At 46.7% G+C, this 20,650-nt stretch overlaps 1 protein-coding gene across 2 annotated transcripts in view; it reads left to right on the plus strand.

Annotated features, from left to right (window-relative positions):
* Positions 1-20,650, plus strand: part of AspRS-m (aspartyl-tRNA synthetase, mitochondrial) — a 179,652-nt gene that overhangs the window by 104,407 nt on the left and 54,595 nt on the right. For both annotated transcript variants that reach the window (XM_075677586.1, XM_075677587.1), the window contains 2 exons: positions 12,821-12,979; positions 16,779-16,914. In XM_075677586.1, the coding sequence (XP_075533701.1) occupies positions 12,821-12,979; positions 16,779-16,914 (295 nt within the window). The remainder of the gene's footprint in view (positions 1-12,820; positions 12,980-16,778; positions 16,915-20,650) is intronic.

A 20,650-nucleotide genomic window follows, 5' to 3' on the forward strand; every position in this document is an offset into this window, starting at 1 on the left:
AAGCGGTACAATATGCCATATTGAAGTTCAAACATGCGAAGGTGAGGATCGGGCATCGTTGAAGTCAGCCGTTGAATAAGGTCTTGTGGACAGAGCAGCCGTGTTAGGAAGGCGGGGAAATGGGTGGGCAATGCGGCGTCACTTGGCTTCTTCAAACCGCTGGCATTCAGTAATGATGGCTTGCGCGGTGGAATAATTCTTAAACAGAATATGTGGAAGGCATCATCTCCTATGCCCTTAATGACATTTGTGACTTTATCAGGCTTGGACATCTTCGGATCCACTTTGCGGCAAAGAGCAAGCATGTCTTGGATGTACGTGAGGTAGGACTCAGTGCACGTCTGGACATGCAAAGCGAGGTTTTTTTGGGCAGCACGCTGACATCCAACAGGCCTGCCAAACAAATACTTAAGATTCTGTTTACAAATGTCCCAGCTGGTAAGTTCCTCCTCGTGGGTCTGAAACCAGATGCATGCTGTTCCCGCGAGGTAAAATATCAAATTAGCTAGCTTGATGGTCTCGTCCCAGTGGTTTCTGGCACTCACCCGCTCATATAGTTGAAGCCAATCTTCAATGTCAGTGTTGTCGGTGCCAGAAAAGGTTCTTGGGTTGTGCGGTTGTGCCACAATGACGGTAGGCGTGAGTGCTGACGTGCTTGAAGCATCCTTGCCTTGAGCTGGCATTGTAGATGCAGCCAACAAGCACTCGCTGCATAAATCTGTCTTGATGTGGAGCCTGCAACCTCCACCATAAGTGTTACGAGGGTAAAGTAAGAAATATATTTACAGGATATTTACAATAACTGTAGCAGCTGACAAGATGGCAGACAGCACGCAATGTTAAGAGCGTTGTCTTCTTCCGATTATTCTTAAAAGGTCTTCTTCGTCAACCTGTCACAGTATGTCAGTTCAGGTGGCTCATCAGTGTTCGGTCCCGAGATCAGGCATGGGAGTTAGATTGATGGCTGTTGAAGAGGGCATGAAGTTCGTCACCTCATATGCAGCATGATCCACGTACCTACTGGCGGTTAATCGACCTGATCTTCGAACATGCTTTCGCATTTTGAGAAGTACGCATGCCTCTTATTGCCGTTCACTCTCTCCGTGTTGCATTATAATTTCGCCCTGTCTTGTCGACCTGGACCAACCTTGAACAGACAAGCAGCAGACCTAGCAGACGCGGTGATGCCTGCATCTGGCTGCCGACGTTGAATTGAATAATTCGAATGTTCCTATTCGATTTGATTAGGTGATATTCGAGTACTATTGGCACACCCTTAATATTAACCCTTTTTGTGGCAACTTTCTGTTTTTGTGGAAAACTATCAAAATTCCCCGCATTTTTTAATAAATGATTCAGTGTAAACAGCTTTCGTAATTATTGCGAGTTCATTTGTTATTTTCTGTTGTCTTTTACTGTCAGTTGTTTCCTCATATTTTTGAGTTGCTGACAGGCAAGTCCTCAGAAACAGTCTATATGAAGCTCAATACTCCTTGGAACAAAAGTCAAGTGTGGTTTTGTTATCCTCCATGCGACGTGTTATAGCTGGCGTGGTGTGGAAAAGAAATTGCAGAGGCCCCGGCAACGAAGCATTTTTGTCCAGCCACATCCTTGAAAAAGAGACCACCAGAAGCTCTAAATGTTTGTCACAATCGTTAATACTGAGTTGAAGGTCGAAACATGACTGGCTAAAGAAATACTTGCTTGAGGTGAAGCAGCATCCAAGAACAGCACGATACCGGCACTTAGCAAGGCGGCCATTGTCACTGCAACAGCCTTGCTCCATGCCACAATTTTTAAGGTTCAAGGGAGCCAGACTTCTACTTCATTACCGCCAACTTCTCCCTTAAGAAATTTGTTCTCTGGGGAGCTGGTGCCATAGTGCACCATTCATGCCAAACCGATGAAACGACTGCCACTCATCCATGGCACGAGAAGGGTTAAGCTCCACCTTAACATCTTCCATGTGTAATTTGATTCTGGGGCCTCTCAACAAGCATTTCATGGTAGCAAATACATACAGTGGAACCCCGGTTATACATCCCTTGGTTTTGCGACAACCCGGGTTTTACGACGGATTAGCGCAGTCCTGGCGAAGTCCCCATAGAAGCAATGCATTAAAAACCTCGGTTATCCGATGCAATTTTACACCTGACCCGCGTTATACGACAACCCTCGCGAAGCGTGGGACGGCGGACGAAAGAAAAGTGCCGTGGGTCTCTTTCCTCGCTCCGTCTCTCCGCATGCAGAGCGCTTGACACCGCTCGACCTGTTCGCTTCGGCGCAGCTTTATTCCCTGCCTCGTCTCATTGTTCGTTTCTCTCTCCCCCACCAGCAGCTGCCCGCGACGCTCCCTGGGCTGAAATACCGCCTTTTCTTCTCCGCAATCACTTTCTCCCTCTCTCCTCTGCGACGTAAAAATTCTGGTCTTTCAGGGCGTAGGCTGTGACGGTAGAGAACGTTGTTGCAGAGTACGAACATGCACAGGATGGGCTGTGAACGTCCAGAATTGAGACGATCAATGAGAGCATGTAAGCAGACATCACACCGTTGTTCAGTGCGAATGTCATGCAGATTAGAAATGGCCAGGACGCAAGCATCAGTGTCATGCGCATCATATTCAGGGCAATTTACAGGATGACGGGAGAGGCAAGCGGCTTCCTTGTGCAAGTGGCCTGACTTGCTTACAGCAACAAATGAATATTCTTGGAGCCATAGCACCCGTTGACCCAATTGTCCAGTGGGGTCTTTGAGTGAGGAGAGCCAGCACAAGTCATGGTGATCAGTAACCATGGAAAATGATCAGCCATGCAAGTAGAGGTGGAATTTGGCTACTGCCCAAACTAACGCCAGGCACTCCCATTCAGTAATTGAAAAATACCTCTTGGTAGGTGACAGGAGACGACTGGCACATGCAGTTACACGCTATGCATTACACTGCCATTGAACGAGTATAGCTCCAATTCCCTGGTCACTGGCATCCATGTGAAGTTCAGTGGCAGCAGATGGATCATAATGAGCCAGCAATGGGGGAGCCGTGAGCAACTGTACGAGGGTGGAGAAGGCTTTGGTTTGAGCAAAACCCCATGGGAAAGCAACATCCTTCTTAAGTAATTTGGTGAGTGGGCAAGCGGTGTCGGTGAAATACTTGACGAAACGGCGGAAATATGAGCATAGTCCAACAAAGCTCTTCATGTCTGCGGTGTAAGACGGAACAGGAAAGTTCTGGACTGCACGAATCTTGTCCAAGTCAGGTTGAGCGCCGGCGACACTGACAAGATGGCCAAGAGGCAAGAACGGTAATTTGACCACTTCCAAAGTGGCACTTGGATGACTTCAGTTGCAGGTCAGCATGTCAGAAAACAGCAAGAATGGCCGACAGACGTGTGTAAGATGACTTTGCAAAAGTTGGTGAAAAGACTTTCACATCGTCTAGATAACAGAGACATTTATAGCTGCGAAGTAAGGAGTCCATCATTCTTTCAAAGGTTGCTGGGGCATTACAAAGGCCGAACGGCATAACCTTGAATTGCGAGAGACCGTTATGTGTTACGAAGGCAGTTTCCTCATAGTCCATGTCGTCTACCAAGATTTGCCAATAGCCTGATCGAAGGACTAGGGACGAGAACTACTTGGCTCCATGCAAGCAGTCCAAAGCGTCATCAATATGCGGCAAGGGGTAGACATCCTTGCGCGTAATTTTGTTGAGGTGCGGCAACTGTAAAGCGGCAACTGCCATGCTTCTTCTTGACAAGCACAACAGGGGACACCCACAGACTGAAGATGGCTCGATAACGCCTTTAGTCAACGTCTTATCCACTTCTTGTTGTATCATTTGTCGTTCAGCATGTGAAACACGGTATGGATGGTGGTGTATTGGATTGGCGTCTCTGGTGTAAATACGATGGATGACCACCGATCTCTGGGCTCAAGGGTGGCCATCAAGGTAAAAAATGTCGCAGTAAGTTTCCAAGAGGTGGCGGATCCCAACAGCTTGTGCAGGAAGAAGGTCAGGTGCATTCATCTTCCAAAGTTTGTCTGTAACTAGAGTTGGAGAATCGGCAATTCCTGTAGAGGGCGACGGAACTTCGCCGTCAAGCGCCGATATCTTGCAATCGTTGACAGGTAAGATGTTGCCCGAAGACGTGCTTCTGGGAACAATTTGAGTCAAGCAGCTAAAATTAAGGAGAGGGAGCGAAGTCTGATTGCCTGTAACAGTGAGCATGGCATGAGGAACAGCCAAAGTTCTTTGAAGCGGTATGTCAGCGGTGGGGCATAGCACATAGACGCCGTCAAAAACGGATAGAAACTACATTAGAGTGACGTACGTAGTGGCTTGATGTGACAGGCAGATGTCTTCGGGAGAGCTTAACCGTGGTTGTGTGACTGGTGGACTATAGTAGCCGTGATGTAATTCAAGCTCAATGACACCAGAAGCGCATTCAAAGAGGGCTAAATGGGAGGACAAAGGGTCTAAGCCGAGTATAACATCATAAGGGTATTGTTTCAAAATTGCAAACGAAAACAGTGGTTAGATTCCCCACGATGCCAATGCGAGCAGCGCACATACCAAGCGCAGTAGGCTTTCCTCCATCAGCAACGCAGAAAGTACGTGATGCAGAGGGTGCGTGATGCAGAGGGTGCGTGATGCAGCGGGTGCGTTATGGAGTGGTGCATGACTCGGCAGGTATGAGGACTCTGTTCAAGCGTTGGCACAGTTGGGCACTCATCACGGATATGTGTGCACCGACGTCAATGAGTGCTAGGACACTGACGCCTTCAACTACAATGTCCATCAAGTTCTCTTTGGTCAGCAAAGTGATCAGAGGGTTTTCGGTTTAGTCATCAATGCAATGTCACTTCCGGGAGCTGCATCGCTTAGTTTTCCAGAGACTGGCGTCGGGGCTGCATCAGGGACAATGGGCGACGAGCCTGCAGTGATAGGGATGATGGTGGATGAACTGGTGGTGAATTTGACTGATGATGTCGGAATGATGACGAGGGACAGTTCCAAGTAGCATAAGCATCACTGTTTGGCTGTTGCAGTTCAAATGGAGGCTGGTAACGCAGGCTCTGTTCGGTGCAACACAGTGAACTCTCGTTAAGACGATCTCGGTTAAGCTGAATTCTCGCATATGATGAACAACATGGGAATGTTTGTTTGGATTTCCATAGACTGAGTGCAAAAGAAAAATCTGCTTAAGATGAACCGTCTCAGACATGCTCTTCGGTTAAGACGAACATTCGGAGTGACCCCCACCGCTACCGATCTCAGAGGCTAGGGTGCCTTGATGCGCCACTCCCGGGGGCGTGCACATCAAGGCACGCTGCTCACTGTCAACATGCTGACATGAGGAATCGCTGCAGCAGCAGCGAGCGAAGTGACCTTCATGCTGTCTATTGCTTCAACGCAGGCTGAGTGGCAAAAATACAGCACGCGCAAAGCTACGAGCCATCAGCTCACCTAGACTGTGCCCCAAAGAAGATCACGTTCAAGCCCCCGCGACCGTGCACAGCCGAAGTACAACACTTCCCTCCCTCCTCTCCCAGCGCCATGCATGCCACAGAAGGCAGCCCGCTTCCCCCCCTTTCCTCCTTGCACACGCGAGATTGAGCCGCCTCGTCGTCGCACGCTTGCGTACAGCATGTGAGGACGATGTTATCATGAGGCAAACCCGGTATGTCTGTATTGTAAACGAAACCTGTGGCATCTGCCAGAGAAGGGCAACACAGTGCGCCTCCGCCTACCTTCCTCCTCCGCGACGCTTTGCCTCGTTTCTCCTTCCCCACTTCCTTGATCACGTGGACTTTCCTCTGGGTTGCACTGCTTTGCCGCCGCACCCCATCGTACTTGTGCTAGCTCAGAGCATGCACCTTAATTTGGGACGTGGCAGATGGCTGCTTGAACTCCATAGTGAACTCTCTCCAGCAGCATGAAGGCACAGAAGGATTTTTAAGGTCATTAGGTTAGATGACATCGTTTGTGGCTGCTCACCGATCTGCACAGAAGTGCCAAGCGTCCATCACGGAGTGGATGAAACCAAGCAAGAGTACCACTTGAAAACTGTTTTCTATTAAGTTCAGCTATATAACTGCTTTTTATCTTTTTTTTTATGTCATTAAGCCTACTTCATTTACCGTGTTGAAGTAAGATATTTGGATGTTCCTGGCCATGTTGCCAATTATTCTTCTGATAAGATGAACTTCGGATATGACTAACAAATTTTCATGGTTCCTTCGAGTTCTTCTTAAAGGGGGTCTACTGTGCAGTGGCGTAGAGGTAGAGCATCCACCTCGCGTGCAAGAGGACCGTGGTTCGAATCCCAATGCCGCACAATTTTCTACCGTATTAAAAAAAAAATCCGCGTGTTGATAAAATTGCATTAACAGGCTTGGAGTGCGGGCTGATCCTGGTGACCAGAACCAGTAACGCACTCCCTCACCAGAGCAGGATTGGCCACCCTGGTGCAGTACTTGGCCACAACCTCCTATATGAATACAACAGCCGAACCCCGGCCCTCAGTCCTTAGCGTCTGCGAAGCAACTGACCACTGCGGCGGTCAGACCTGTGACGCAGCAGGGGTGCTAAGAATACCTGGGTCCGAACAGGCCGCCACTGGAATCTGAACCTGACAACGTCTCACGCAAGTCTAGCAGTGCTATTGGAGGTATTAGAGGGCAGAAAATGGGATATAATAGGGCTCAGTGAAGTTAGGAGGACAAAAGAAGCATATACAGTGCTAAAAAGTGGGCACGTCCTGTGCTACTGTGGCAACTGTGGCGAGAAGTAGGAGTCGGATTCCTGATTAATAAGGATATAACTGGTAACATAGAGGAATTCTATAGCATTAACGAGAGGGTGGCAGGTCTTGTTGTGAAACTTAATAAGAGGTACAAACTGAAGGTAGTACAAGTCTACGCCCCAAAATCCAGTCATGATGACCAGGAAGTCGAAAGTCTCTATGAAGACGTGGAATCGGCGATGGGTAAAGTCAAAACAAAATACACTATACTGATGGGCGACTTCAATGCCAGGGTAGGCAAGAAGCAGGCTGGAGACAAGTCAGTGGGGGAATATGGCATAGGCTCTAGGAATAGCAGAGGAGAGTTATCCGTAGAGTTTGCAGAACAGAATAATATGCGGATAATGAAGACATTTTTCCGCTAGCGGGATAGCCGAAAGTGGACGTGGAGAAGCCCGAATGGTGAGACTAGAAATGAAATAGACTTCATACTCTGCGCTAACCCTGGCATCATACAAGATGTGGACGTGCTCGGCAAGGTGCGCTGCAGTGACCATGGGATGCTAAGAGCTCGAATTAGCCTAGACTTGAGGAGGGAACGGAAGAAACTGGTACATAAGAAGCCGATCAATGAGTTAGCGGTAAGGGGGAAAATAGAGGAATTCTGGATCAACTTACAGAACAGGTATTCGGCTTTAACTCAGGAAGAGGACCTTAGTGTTGAAGCAATGAACGACAATCCTTTGGGCATCATCAAGGAGTGCGCAATAGAAGTCGGTGGTAACTCCATTACACAGGATACCAATAAGCTATCGTAGAAGATGAAAGGTCTAATCAAGAAACGCCAATGTATGAAAGCCTCTAACCCTACAGCTAGAATAGAACTGACAGAATTTTCAAATTAATCAACAAGCGTAAGACAGCTGACATAAGGAAGTATAATATGGATAGAATTGAACATGCTCTCAGGAATGGAGGAAGCCTAAAAGCAGTGAAGAAACTAGGAGCAGGCACGAATCAGATGTATGCGCTAGGAGACAAAGCCGGCAATATCATTATTAATATGGATGAGATAGTTCAAGTGTCTGAGGAGTTCTACAGAGATTTATACAGTACCAGTGGCACCCACGACGATAATGGAAGAGAGAATAGTCTAGAGGAATTTGAAATCCCACAAGTAACGCCGAAATAAGTAAAGAAAGCCTTGGGAGATATGCAAAGGGGGAAGGCAGCTGGGGAGGACCAGGTAACAGCAGATTTGTTGAAGGATGGTGGGCAGATTATTCTAGAAAAACTGGCCACCCTGTATACGCAATGCCTCATGACCTTGAGCGTACCGGAATCTTGGAAGAACGCTAACATAATCCTAATCCATAAGAAAGGGGACGCCAAAGACCTGGAAAATTATAGACCGATCAGCTTGCTGTCCGTTGCCTACAAAGTATTTAGTAAGGTAATCGCAAATAGAATTGGGAACACCTTAAGCTTCTGTCAGCCAAAGGGCCAGGCAGGATTTCGTAAAGGCTACTCAACAATAGACCATATTCACACTATAAATCAGGTGATATATATAGCTTTCATTGATTACGAGAAATTGTTTGATTCGATCGAAACCTCAGCAGTCATAGAGGCATTACGGAATCAGAATGTAGGCGAGCCATATGTAAAAATATTGAAGGATACCTATAGCGGCTCCACAGCCACCGTAGTCCTCCATAAAGAAAGCAACAAAATCCCAATGAAGAAAGGCGTCAGGCAGGGAGATACGATCTTTTTAATGCTATTCACAGCGTGTTTACAGGAGGTATTCAGAGACCTGGATTGGGAAGAATTGGGGATAAGAGTTAATGGAGAATGCCTTAGTATCTTACAATTCACTGATGATATTGCCTTGCTTAGTTACCCAATGGACCAATTGCAATGTATGCTCCTTAACCTGGAGAGGCAAAGCAGAAGGGTAGGTCTAAAAATTTATCTGCGCAAAACTAAAGTAATGTTAACAGTCTCGGAAGAGAACAGCAGGTTACAATAGGTAGCGAGGCACTGGAAGTGGTAAGAGAATACATCTACTTGGGACAAGTAGTGACCGCGGATTCGGATCATGAGACTGAAATAATCAGAAGAATAAGAATGGGCTGGGGTGCGTTTGGCAGGCATTCTCAGATCATGAACAGCAGGTTGCCATTATCCCTCAAGAGAAAAGTGTATAACAGCTGTGTCTTACCAGTACTCACGTACGGGGCAGAAACCTGGAGGCTTACGAAAAGGGTTCTACTTAAATTGAGGGCAACACAATAAGATATGGAAAGGAAAATTATGGGCGTAACGCTAAGAGATAGGAAAAGAGCAGATTGGGTGAGGGAAGAGACGCGAGTTAATGACATCTTAGTTGAAATAAAGAAAAAAGATACGGGCATGGGCAGGACATGTAATGAGGAGGGAAGATAATCGATGGTCATTAAGGGTTACAGACTGGATTCCAAGGGAAGGGGAAGCGTAGCAGGGGGCGGCAGAAAGTTAGGTGGGCGGATGAGATTAAGAAGTTTGCAGAAACAACATGGCTACAATTAGCACATGACCGAGGGTTGGAGAAGTATGGGAGAGGCTTTTGCCCTGGAGTGGACATAGCCAGGCTGATGATGATGATTATTATTGTAATAACTGGTGATTGGAGGTCACAGAGGGGAGGCGACATCACGGTTATTGACCAATACGTGACTAATACGCCGGCAGGCAAAACAGATTGGCTGATCATTTGCAGTTCGCCACTCGGCTGGATTTTGGTAGCGTGCAGTATACCGCTGACCAGTGGATGGACAAGGAGCATTAGACAGCTGTGAAGCGGCAGCGGCATATACAGAACGAACTCCAAGATTATCAAGTTCTTCAGCGACTATTGCCTGCACAATTGGTACTGAAAGCAAGTTGTTTGGCCCACTGGGGTGGGAAAGAAAGGCTGCAGGAGACGCTTGAAGTTCTCACCGCACTATCCGTGTCAAGTTGTCTGATGATAGTCGCTGCAGTCCTCGCCTGTCGTCACAAGAGGATGTCGCAGGTATGTTTGGCAGACATGTGAATGGCGTTGCAATGCAGAGGCTTTTGGCCTGCTCAAACATTGACACTCTTTCATGATGTCCTGCACTCTCTCACACTTTTGCACATGAGCAGGTTGAAAGCGTCGTCAGTGATTCTCTTATGCCCAACCTTGTCTGAATCAGCCATATCGCTGTCAGCACGTCCTGAATGTAAGTGACGTATGATTCTGTGGACATTTGGATGCGGGTCACTAGTTCTTTCTTAGCGGCGCACTTCCGCCCAGCGGGACAACCAAACGAGTCCCTCGGCTTCTGCTTGCATGTGTCCCAGTCGTCAAGCTCTTCCTCGTGGTTATAATACCACAACTTCATCGTGCCTTGTAGGTGGAATACCTAGTTAGCCAAGATAATCACCAGGTCCCATTTGTTGTGAGCACTTACACGTTCATACGTAGCGATCTAATCTTCCATGTCAAGGTGGTCAGTGCCACAAAACGTTCCTGGATCCCGCAGCTGAGCCAGGACAAGTGTCGGGGTTGTAGACGTTGATGCAAGGCGCATAGTTTCGGATCTTGTTTTGTGCGTCATGTTGTCCAGTCTGAGGTGACAACCACTGTGGAGCTCCGTTGTTGTCTCTCGTGGCTACCCTGCACCTCTCACCAATTTGTTACGTTGCAGAAGTCGCATATAAAAGCGTACACTCGAACCCAGCTATATTTTACTCGCAAAAAAACGCCTATCAGTTCGATATAGAGCATTATTTGATATAAGCCTGCTGAATAATTGGATGTCATAAAAGCACATACCATTTATAAAATCACTTTATTGTTGAAACTAGCTTAGTTTCGCATGAAATGAAATCATCTGCACTCACAAACTCGTCAACCATTGATTCGTCAACAGTTTCCGGAAATTACGACGGCTCGCTTCTAACTTCAGCGCCGGCAACCGCTTCATCGCATTCATCAGAATTTACAGTCATCATCGAGCACGAAGAAGCCGGCACGTCTGAAGCAATTTCGGATTAACCACTTGTACACTGCTGTGCGTACGCTTCGGGCGCCACGGGCACTGGGTCACGAATTTGGCTGCTTTAGCCCTAATCTCCCGCTTATTCTTCAAGATCGAGCTGAGAGTGCTCCTCGGAATCTTGCGCGCTGCGGGGACATTTGTCTTCTCACCGCATTCGACCCAATTTATGATTTCAAGCTTCATGACGAAAGGCGAATTCTGCCACTTCATCACAGCAACACTGCGGAAGAAGGCCCACAAGGCGCAAACACAATGAACCAGAAAAGCAGCCAGACAACTCGCACTTTCGCCATCTTGTATGACGATGGCACAAGAGCCTCTGATTGGCTGTCTGAGCAAGCGCTGCAGGCGGACAAGCATCATTTTTTTGCAGGGCGGTGTCAACGGCTCGCCCGAGGCAGCGCTGTCACAGTAGGGAAAGCAGTTGGATGGAGCCGCACCGCCGGGTTCCCACCCACCGTGAGGGAAAGCCAACTTCTGGGGGCACTTTTCCGTTGCTTGACGTTCAATATATCGGGAGTCGCTGCTATTTTTGTTCGATCAAAGCGTAAGTTTTGCTATATATACTCATTGTAACTATGCCGTGACCAGAAATTGTTCGATATATAGAGTAATACGATGTAAACGGTTTTGATATAGTCGGGTTCGACTGTATTTACAATATTTACAAGAAAGGCAATGATACACGAACAAGATGGCTGTCAAGACTGATTTCACCTCGACATGTCAAATCCTCTCAACACTCTTGGTTGCGCTGTAACAATATAACGAGCTTTAGGGGACCACGGCAAATTGTTTATTACTATAAAAGGTATAGTGAAAGCCCCAAAAATGAACCATTCCGCCCATCAACCCATCAGTTGTCACCATATGAGCTACCCATGGAAATGTCGCTGTTGGCTCTTGGCTCACACTTTTTATTTCCCATAGATTCTGCCCCCACGCATCAATGAAGCGCCATATAGTAAGGGTGGCGTGTGAAAAAGCGACACTGACGGTGAAAAAACCACTGTCAAAACGGAAGCTTCATGTCGCCTTCAAAGTGCAATGTTTCATTTTGTTTGTTTTTCACATTCTTTGCCACGGACACCAGAAGTGTCTCTCTCGAGGTGGACCCCTGAACTATTCCAAAGTGCAAGCACATGTTAATGACACTGTCTGGAAAGGGCCACAGTGTGGCATCCCTGCAAGCATGGAGGTTACATTTCTGTACACATAGCTGATGTAGCTGCAGAAAGAAGTGCAAAAGGAAAAAGGGATGTGTGCAAAAAGAAGGGTGAAAAAAGGAAGAGATGCGCCTTCGTTGCTAGGTGACACTTATCTGGGTAGAGCATGCACTTGCAAAACCGAGGGCACAGGATGAAATCCTGGCCACGACGGCCGCATTTTGATGGTGGCTAAATGTGAAAAACGCCCGTGTACCGTGTATTGGGTGCACATTAAAGAATCCTAGGTGGTCAAAATTAATTCGGAGCCATCCACTATGGTGTTCCTCATAATCAAATCATGATTTTAGCATGTAAAACCCCAGAATTCAATTTTGTTTAAACCTCCCGCATCATTGCCTTCACAAGAGAAAAAATGAAAAAATGTCCCCTCCCGCATTTCTGTCCTCCGGCGTCATGTCAGGTTTTCTGAACCCATGCATTACGACGTCAGCTTTCTGCGCCTTGTTGTCTGCTAGCCTACTGTTCCGGCTGCTGTTAAGGATGCACTGAAATCTAAGAATCCGCACATTTTGGAATATCAATTCGTAGTACTGAGTTGTTGTTAACATGACACGGAAACTGAATAAAGATCATTTTTCTGAAAAGTTCAGTATTCGGAAGTTCGTAGTACTAAAATATTTTTACATTGAACCTATAAGCAGTCGGCAGGCAATTTGGGTTTTCTCTTTCACATTGCTCGAAATAGGGTGTACTTGTAGACAGGCAAGTATTTGCAAACGTACATTCGTGACAATCGTAGCCACTTGCCACAAGTCAGTGGAGTAAGGGCTCATCACTGCAGGGGGTCATTGTGGAAGTGCCTGTGGCTGGGGCAGAGCCAGTCTCTGAGAGCAAGAAGAAGCAGCTGCTGCCATCGGAGACAGTGGGACAGATTGCAGCCATGCTGGATGCCCACCCTGGGGACTCCCTCCTCCTATGCGCTGGCAGCACTGACTCTGCGGTGAGTTGGGCTGCAGCTGCCCTGTGTTTGCCTTTGGAATCAATTGGAAGGGAATTTGCACAGTGGCCGCAACAATTTTCAAGTTTGTTTACTACAGTGTAGATTGCTTATGACATAAGTTAGCAGAGTTCCGAATATTTGCACTACAAGTGGCGTCACTCTATAACCAAAACAAAGCCTGGGCATGCAAAAAAAATGTTCACCAAGCAGCTGCACATATGGTAATTAAAGTATGCAACTAGAATGTTTGCATCGTTTTGTATTTGTGAAAGTTGAAATGTTAATTCTGGAGAATTGGCCTTTCCATACAGTCTTCTCATAAAGTAGATGAAGTAACAGAAGAAAAAGAAAAATAGGAAAGGTTTACTTTTGGCACACAAACAGCACACACATATATATGCTACTTATGCTTTGAAGCAATGGTCCTGTGTAGTTCTCATCGGGTCATGTGACTCATGTGCATACCTGCCAAATTTGGGCTCATTCTGCGATTTTATGACTGTTGCATCAAGTTTTACAAAAACTAAGTTCTGTTCGCAAAAATGTTTTAAAGCTGTGTGGTGCAAGATTGCAAGAAATGTGTGCAAAAAAGAAATTATGCTTGAGGGGATTTATTGAGATGTTACCTGCACTTCCATCTTGTAGCATTGCAAGGTGCCATAATTAGAGGGGTACCTTCTTTGAGTAAGTTCAATCAGGCAAGTTTCTGAAAAAGACCAAATTGGCAGCACCCGAGTCACTAATGAAGTCACTGCTGCAGAAACAATGTTGTTAATTCATGCTGTTCCAATTTTGATGCTGACCCGTCGCGGTGGCTTAGCGGCTGTGGTGTTGCGCTGCTAAGCCTAAAGTCACAGGATCAAATCCTGGCTACTGTGGGCGCATTTCGAAGGGGGTGAAATTCAAAAATGCCCATGTCCCGTGCAATGGGGGCAAGTTAAAGATACCCTGGCGGTCAAAATTAAGCCATACCCTGGTGGTCAAAATTAATCCGGAGTCCTGCACTACTGTGTTACTCATAATCAAATCATGGCTTTGGAACGTAAAAGCCCAGAATTCAATTCAAGTTTTATGCTGCTTGTATGCGGCCCCTAAAGATAAATTATTATAAATAAAGTGTGTTTCTATGCAACAGAAGGTGCGTGCCCACAGTAAAATTAAATGCTTCCTACAACCCCCTTCACTCTTGTTTTGTCCACAGGATTTATGAATTCTAATGTTAACAGGTTGGCAGGTATGCAAGTCTATGAAGCACATGAAATTTGCAAGAGTCACTGTGATGTAAATACAATCTATTCATTGTCAGTATCTGCTGTTGCATATTTTCTGCTGTTTTTGTGCTGCGTCTTAAATTATTGATAATGTATGTACGTATCCCTCAGATGGTATATGTTCAGAGCAAGCTTTAGGGAAGAGCATGCTATCCCCTCTTGCCCCCTAGGTGTCCTGTCAGTTGGATTTTATGGACTACAATATTCACTGTTTTGCAGCTATGCTCATTTGCATCAGCTTCCCATTTGTCACATCCAAAAACTACTTGCAACAGCACACCAACGACGCAGCGTTGTCTGTAGACATTGCCTATGTTGACTGCCGCATGTTGTCACTGAAAGTGGCCGATTTGCAGTACCAGCCATGCACAGAAGGATTGCTATCAGTGTGTTCAGATCATCAGCAGTCACCAGTCTCAACACAGCTGACGAAGTCAAAATTAAAGAGGAGGTGGATGCTGCATAGTCACTTTGATATTATGCTGAATAGGGACTGAGTGTTCGAAGACAGGATGTTACAGTAAACCCTCATTAACTTTTACTCTGATGCCATATTTACTCTAATCTAATGCGCACTCTTTTTACGATAAAACGGGTCCAAAAATTGCATGTGCGTTAGAATCGAATATGATCCTAAATCTGCATTACCATATCACCATCGGCATTTCAATGTGGCCACCTCGCACATGCTTTGAGCCTAGCTGCTGTAGCTTCCTCCATGTGCTGTAGTATGTATGCTTAGATTAGTCCACTGTCAGTCTTCCTGTTTTCTGCATTTCCTCTATCTGCATGGATGTGTCGACTGCAAAAACACGCTGAGTCTATCAGGATGCCGCAATTTAAAGTAATCACGTGTGCAGAGACGGACAGAAATCGGGTCACCTCATGGGCGTCCAGCCCAAAACTTGCATGCAGGACTGGCGCAAACAGGAGAGGCGTTCTACTCCAGTGGCTGCTGCGTACGGTGCAGCCGCACGGCCCCTATCTTCAAAGCAATCTGCGATGCAGATAGAGTCTACCCATCTAGGCGCACCGCGTGGTGTTCTTGTCGCTTAACTTGCGTTGAAACGAAAGTCTGCACAAAGGTCAATTCGCTCGCTCCTGCTACCGCACTACCTCACTCCAGCATTTTGATAAAGAGTTTCTGCGGTCATTGAGTGAGACATGTTCATGTTTGCTTGTGCATGCATGACACCACGCTTTTAATTTAGTTATTAAGCGAACGTTCAAAACTTTATACGGCCGATAAAACTATTGTCCTTACTTTTCGTATAAGCTGTCTACTGATTTGCTATCGCAGTCGATGCTTCACGTTTTGGGCGAAACTGCGACTTTTATTCATCACAACTTTAGTGTATTGGGAGTAAATCTTTGTTTTTCCAAATGAGAGAAAGTTATATTTCTGTGTGAAAGAATGAGGTGCGCGGTACTGTAAAGGACTTTTCTTTTTTTAGGTCATGGCAAACATAACCGTTACAATCAATGGCGCGTTAAAATCAAGTAAATACGGTATATGTAAAAGAATCAGTTAACTGAAATTTTTTTTCTAGCCATGGTGTCAGCTGATGAGTTTTTCACCCTATATCTCGAAAAAGTTTTGCACAGGACTCCGGATATCTTGAAATCTCGATTTTGAAAATGCCAGAGAAAAGGCGACAAGGCAGCGCCGGTAGCATCGCTTTTGCACTCACCTTTCCTCCAGTGGCAGCTTGGCACACGAGCCAGACCCTGTGTTGGGCCATGCTCCCTGCCTATCTTTTCCCCTTCCTTGTGTCTATCACCGCTTACGCCCACTTATGCTTGGCTGCTGACTGTCACTTTGTTGTGGCCTCGCGTAGCTGTGTTGAGCTGGAAGTTGAAGTCTTTATATATATAAATGTACACCCAAGAAATATATCTGAGAAAAAAAAACCTTACACTCAGGGTGTGTCAGGTCAGAAAAAGAAACAAAAAAAAACCCCCGCATTGCAAGGGTTAATATCAGGGGTGTGCGAATACTCGAGTATCACCGAATCGAATCAAATAGTGAACGTCCGAATATTTGGTATATTCGGTGTAGAGACTCGTGCAGTGTCACGTGTGCCACGGAGCCCTGCGTGCTTGCTGCCTCCCAGGAAATTGTTTCAGCGCACCACCCCAGCTGGCGCAGTCACGGACATTGTCACTGCAAGTGCTTGCTGACGTCCGCTCTATGCGGGGATTGCACACACACATTGCCTACACACTGCAATCTGCAGAGCAGCACTGCATCAACCAGGGCCGCCTCTGTCGGTACAAGGTTCAGCTGGGACTAGGAGCATGTGCAGCACTGTATTTTCTTGCCCAAAGTTTGTAAGCATTCCATTTTGTGAATAATTTCGTGATGTTCGATTCTATATTCGATAATTTTTTCTTGACTCGATTAGATTCAAAATCTACTATTCGTTATTTGCACACCCCTAGTTAATTTCTTTGAAATTTATTCTAAATATTTCTAGAAGTTAGCTTTTGATCATTCTCAAATCCGTTACTCGTTTCCTCACACATAGCAAGAAGTACTGGGACGCCTTCGGCTGGAGGTGCACGACATGTTGTGTGAAAGTGGCCTGGCCCAGCAGCCACAGCCCGATGACTTCCGCTTCTTGTGGGTGACCGACTTCCCGCTGTTCTGCCTGGACAAAGATGGTGGGTCCTTTTTCCTTCTTCGGGTCATTAGAATCGTGACCGGCCACTGGAGAAATAACGTGTTGCTGTAATAATGTGTGTATTTTTTCATCATATAGTAACACCTGTACTCAGGGACATCCTATGTATCTAGTACGAGCTCTGCCCATAAAACTTCACTGGACATGTCTTCTGTGCATCCAAAACAGTTCCTGAGAAACACCAATATTGAAGGAAACCTGTCTCTGCCATGGCATCATGGAAATGTGCGAATGTAATTGGGCTGACACATATACTTCCTAGATCCTTCAGTTGGATAGTAATGTATTCCGCATTGCATTCTTAGTTATCACCAGTTATAGCTCATAGTTAATTACTTACGAAGTTACTATATTTACCTTCATTCTAACACGCCCCCCCAATCTAACACACACCCAATTTTACAGCAAGAAAAATAAAGGATTCTTTTTATTTTTTCAATCAGAAAAGGATGAAACCTGCAATGTTTACCTTCAAAGAACAAAAATTTATTCACACCTAACGGTAACACCCTCACTTTTTATTGCTAACGGACAAGAACAGGCCATCTCTCATGTGGCCTACAGCACTTTATAGTGCAATGACTTAACGTTAATTCGACCTCGATAGGACCGACAACATTGGTCAAATTATATGGTGGGTCAAGAAGGCAAAAAAAACACCAAGATGTGCTGCTGGTTTATTTGGTGGTATTTGCCAGGATTTGAACACATCTTCGAATCGAACACTTTTTATGGGTTCAAAGTAGGGGTGTACAAGTATCAAATTTTCAATTTCAAAGCGAATTCAAATGATGGAAACCAAGTGTGAAGTGAATACACTCGAACCTCGTTATAACGAAGTTTAAGGGGAAGCTGAAATTACTTCATTATATCCATTACTTCGTTATACTGTCTATTCCCATTTACTATAATATATACCCAATGGTATGCACAACTTTAAACTTGCAAAGTGTGCTGAAATCATTTATGTATGCTCGTATGTACGCACGGCACCACATGAGAGAGGTGGTGGCAACAGCGTCTGTTACTGCACAGCTGATCACGTGATGCATAAGCGTGGACTGAATAAAGAGAGTTTCCTCCATCACCCAAAGGCACAGCATCTCGACTGTATTCTTGAAGACACGGCGTCTCATCGCAACATGGTGTCAGAAGGTCAAAAATCTTCCCTCTGAACAACGCACCTACGAGCAAGAATGTAAACAGAAGCCATCAATGCAACAGTGTGGGCTCGAGCAACCACCATTGCTGGACTTTGACCGCAGGTTAGAGTGGCTGTCATGGATCGAGCACTTCAATGTTTACCGGTTCGCAACGGGACTCGATGAATGCTGCAGGGAGGCCCAAGTTCGCACGCTACCCTACACAATGGGACGGCAAGCTCGTGAAGTCTTGAGTGCGTTCGGGTTGTCAGAGGAAGAGGCCAACGGTTATGAAACTATAAAGAAAAAGTTCGACAGACACTTTGTGACAGAACGCAACATTGTGTATGAGAGCGCCTGCTTCCACAGATGCGTGCAAAGGCCAGGAGAGTCAGTAGACCAGTTCGTCACTGCACTACATGTCTTGGTGGACCGTTGTGAGTTTGACAGCCTGAAGGAATGGATGATCCGAGACAGGCTTGTTGTCGGGCTCCACAACACAAAGCTCTCCAAGGCTCTACAAATGGATTTGCGGCTCATACTGGCTACAGCGCTGGCAAAGGCTCGCCTAAAGGAGAGCGTCCAACAGCAGTAGTGTACTCTACGGGGAGACGACAGCCAGTCAACGAAACTTCGAGACCAAGGTCCCAACGTGGACGCCATGGCTCACCCGAGACGCCGGCAACAGGGCCAGGCGCATCCAGAGGTGAAACCACCACCAGCACGGCGAACGCGGGAGGAACACTGTTGATTCTGCAGTGGTGTCGCCCACCCCAGGACTGTGTGCCCAGCCAGAGTTGCCGAGTGTTACCACTGCGGCAACAAAGGACACCTTGCTAAAGTAGTCCCTGTCTGAAGAAAGGGACTACTTCTGCCAAATGAAAGATAGACGTTTCCGCCGTTAATCAGGAAACAAGAGAGACTTTCATTGGAGCAGTAAGTGCTAATGGGAAAGTTCGATTTGTTCAGGTACACACAAATTCTGTGCCCATTCTTTCTAAGGTAGACTCAGGCACAGAAGTGTCCATGTTACCTTCAATGTTTCCGGGATTACCAACCCGACTAGAGAAAGCTGATGAAGTTTTACAGGGTGCCGGAGGCAGTAAGCTGAATGTGTAGGCAAGTTTGTAGCCGAGCTCATTTGGAAAGGAAAAACATGCTATCAAACATTTTATGTCGTCAATGCATTGCGCGACGTCCTTCTAGGATCGCCAGCACTAGAGATCTTGGGAATCGGGAAATTTACTGATGCACTCTCGTCAGGAAACTTGCAGTATGAGGCGAATTTTCCAGATATGTTTTGTAGTCTGGGAACAATGGCCGGCCAATATACAATCAGGCTGCAACCTGGTGCAATTCCACATGACATGAGTGCTCCACACAGAGTACCGATTCGCCTGAGGGGCCTCTGAAATGCGAAATAGAGAGAATGGAACTTATGGGCATAATTAGAAAGGTGCATAGCCTCACTGAATGATGTGAAGGCATAGTGCCAGTCGTGAAGCCGTCAGGAGACCTGAGATTATCTGTAGACCTCACCAAATTGGACAAGTGCGTAAGTTGGGAGCATTTTACGTTACCAATGGTAGATCAGGCTCTTGGTTCTTTGTTGGGAGCAAAGTGGTTCTCAAGACTTGACACTAACTCGGGCTTCCACCAGGTGCGGCTTCCATGGGCACGGCAGTACCACAAGAATGCAGACATCTAACCTGCTGTCCTTCTTCATGCAGTTTGCGGTCAGCATAGTCCTTATCGGTGGGGATGCGCACACCGGGCTGCTGCCAGAGGTGATCAGCGGAACGCATATCAACAACACTGCTTTCCACGTGCCAGATTGCTCCTATCATCCGTGCTGGAACAACTGGTGACGTGGTTCGACGACCGACGCGCCCTGCTGGACACATGACCGGCATCGAGCGCCATCTATACAACCATCTATATATGGTCTTTCTTCGCTGCCGGGAGCCATTGGGCACGGCAGTACCACAAGAATGCAGACGTCTAACCCGCTGTCCTTCTTCATGCAGTTTGTGGTCAGCATAGTCCTTATCGGTGGGAATGCGCACACCGGGCTGCTGCCGGAGGTGATCAGCGGAACGCATATCAACAACACTGCTTTCCATGTGCCAGATTGCTCCTACCATCCGTGCTCGAACAACTGGTGACGTGGTTCGACGACCGACGCGCCCTGCTGGACACATGACCGGCATCGAGCGCCATCTATACAACCGTCTATATATGGTCTTTCTTCACTGCCGGGAGCCATTGGGCACGGCAGTACCACAAGAATGCAGACGTCTAACCCGCTGTCCTTCTTCATGCAGTTTGTGGTCAGCATAGTCCTTATCGGTGGGAATGCGCACACCGGGCTGCTGCCGGAGGTGATCAGCGGAACGCATATCAACAACACTGCTTTCCATGTGCCAGATTGCTCCTACCATCCGTGCTCGAACAACTGGTGACGTGGTTCGACGACCGACGCGCCCTGCTGGACACATGACCGGCATCGAGCGCCATCTATACAACCGTCTATATATGGTCTTTCTTCGCTGCCGGGAGCCATTGGGCACGGCA

Source organism: Dermacentor variabilis, unplaced genomic scaffold, assembly GCF_050947875.1.
Source record: "Dermacentor variabilis isolate Ectoservices unplaced genomic scaffold, ASM5094787v1 scaffold_13, whole genome shotgun sequence".
Lineage (NCBI taxonomy): Eukaryota > Metazoa > Arthropoda > Arachnida > Ixodida > Ixodidae > Dermacentor > Dermacentor variabilis.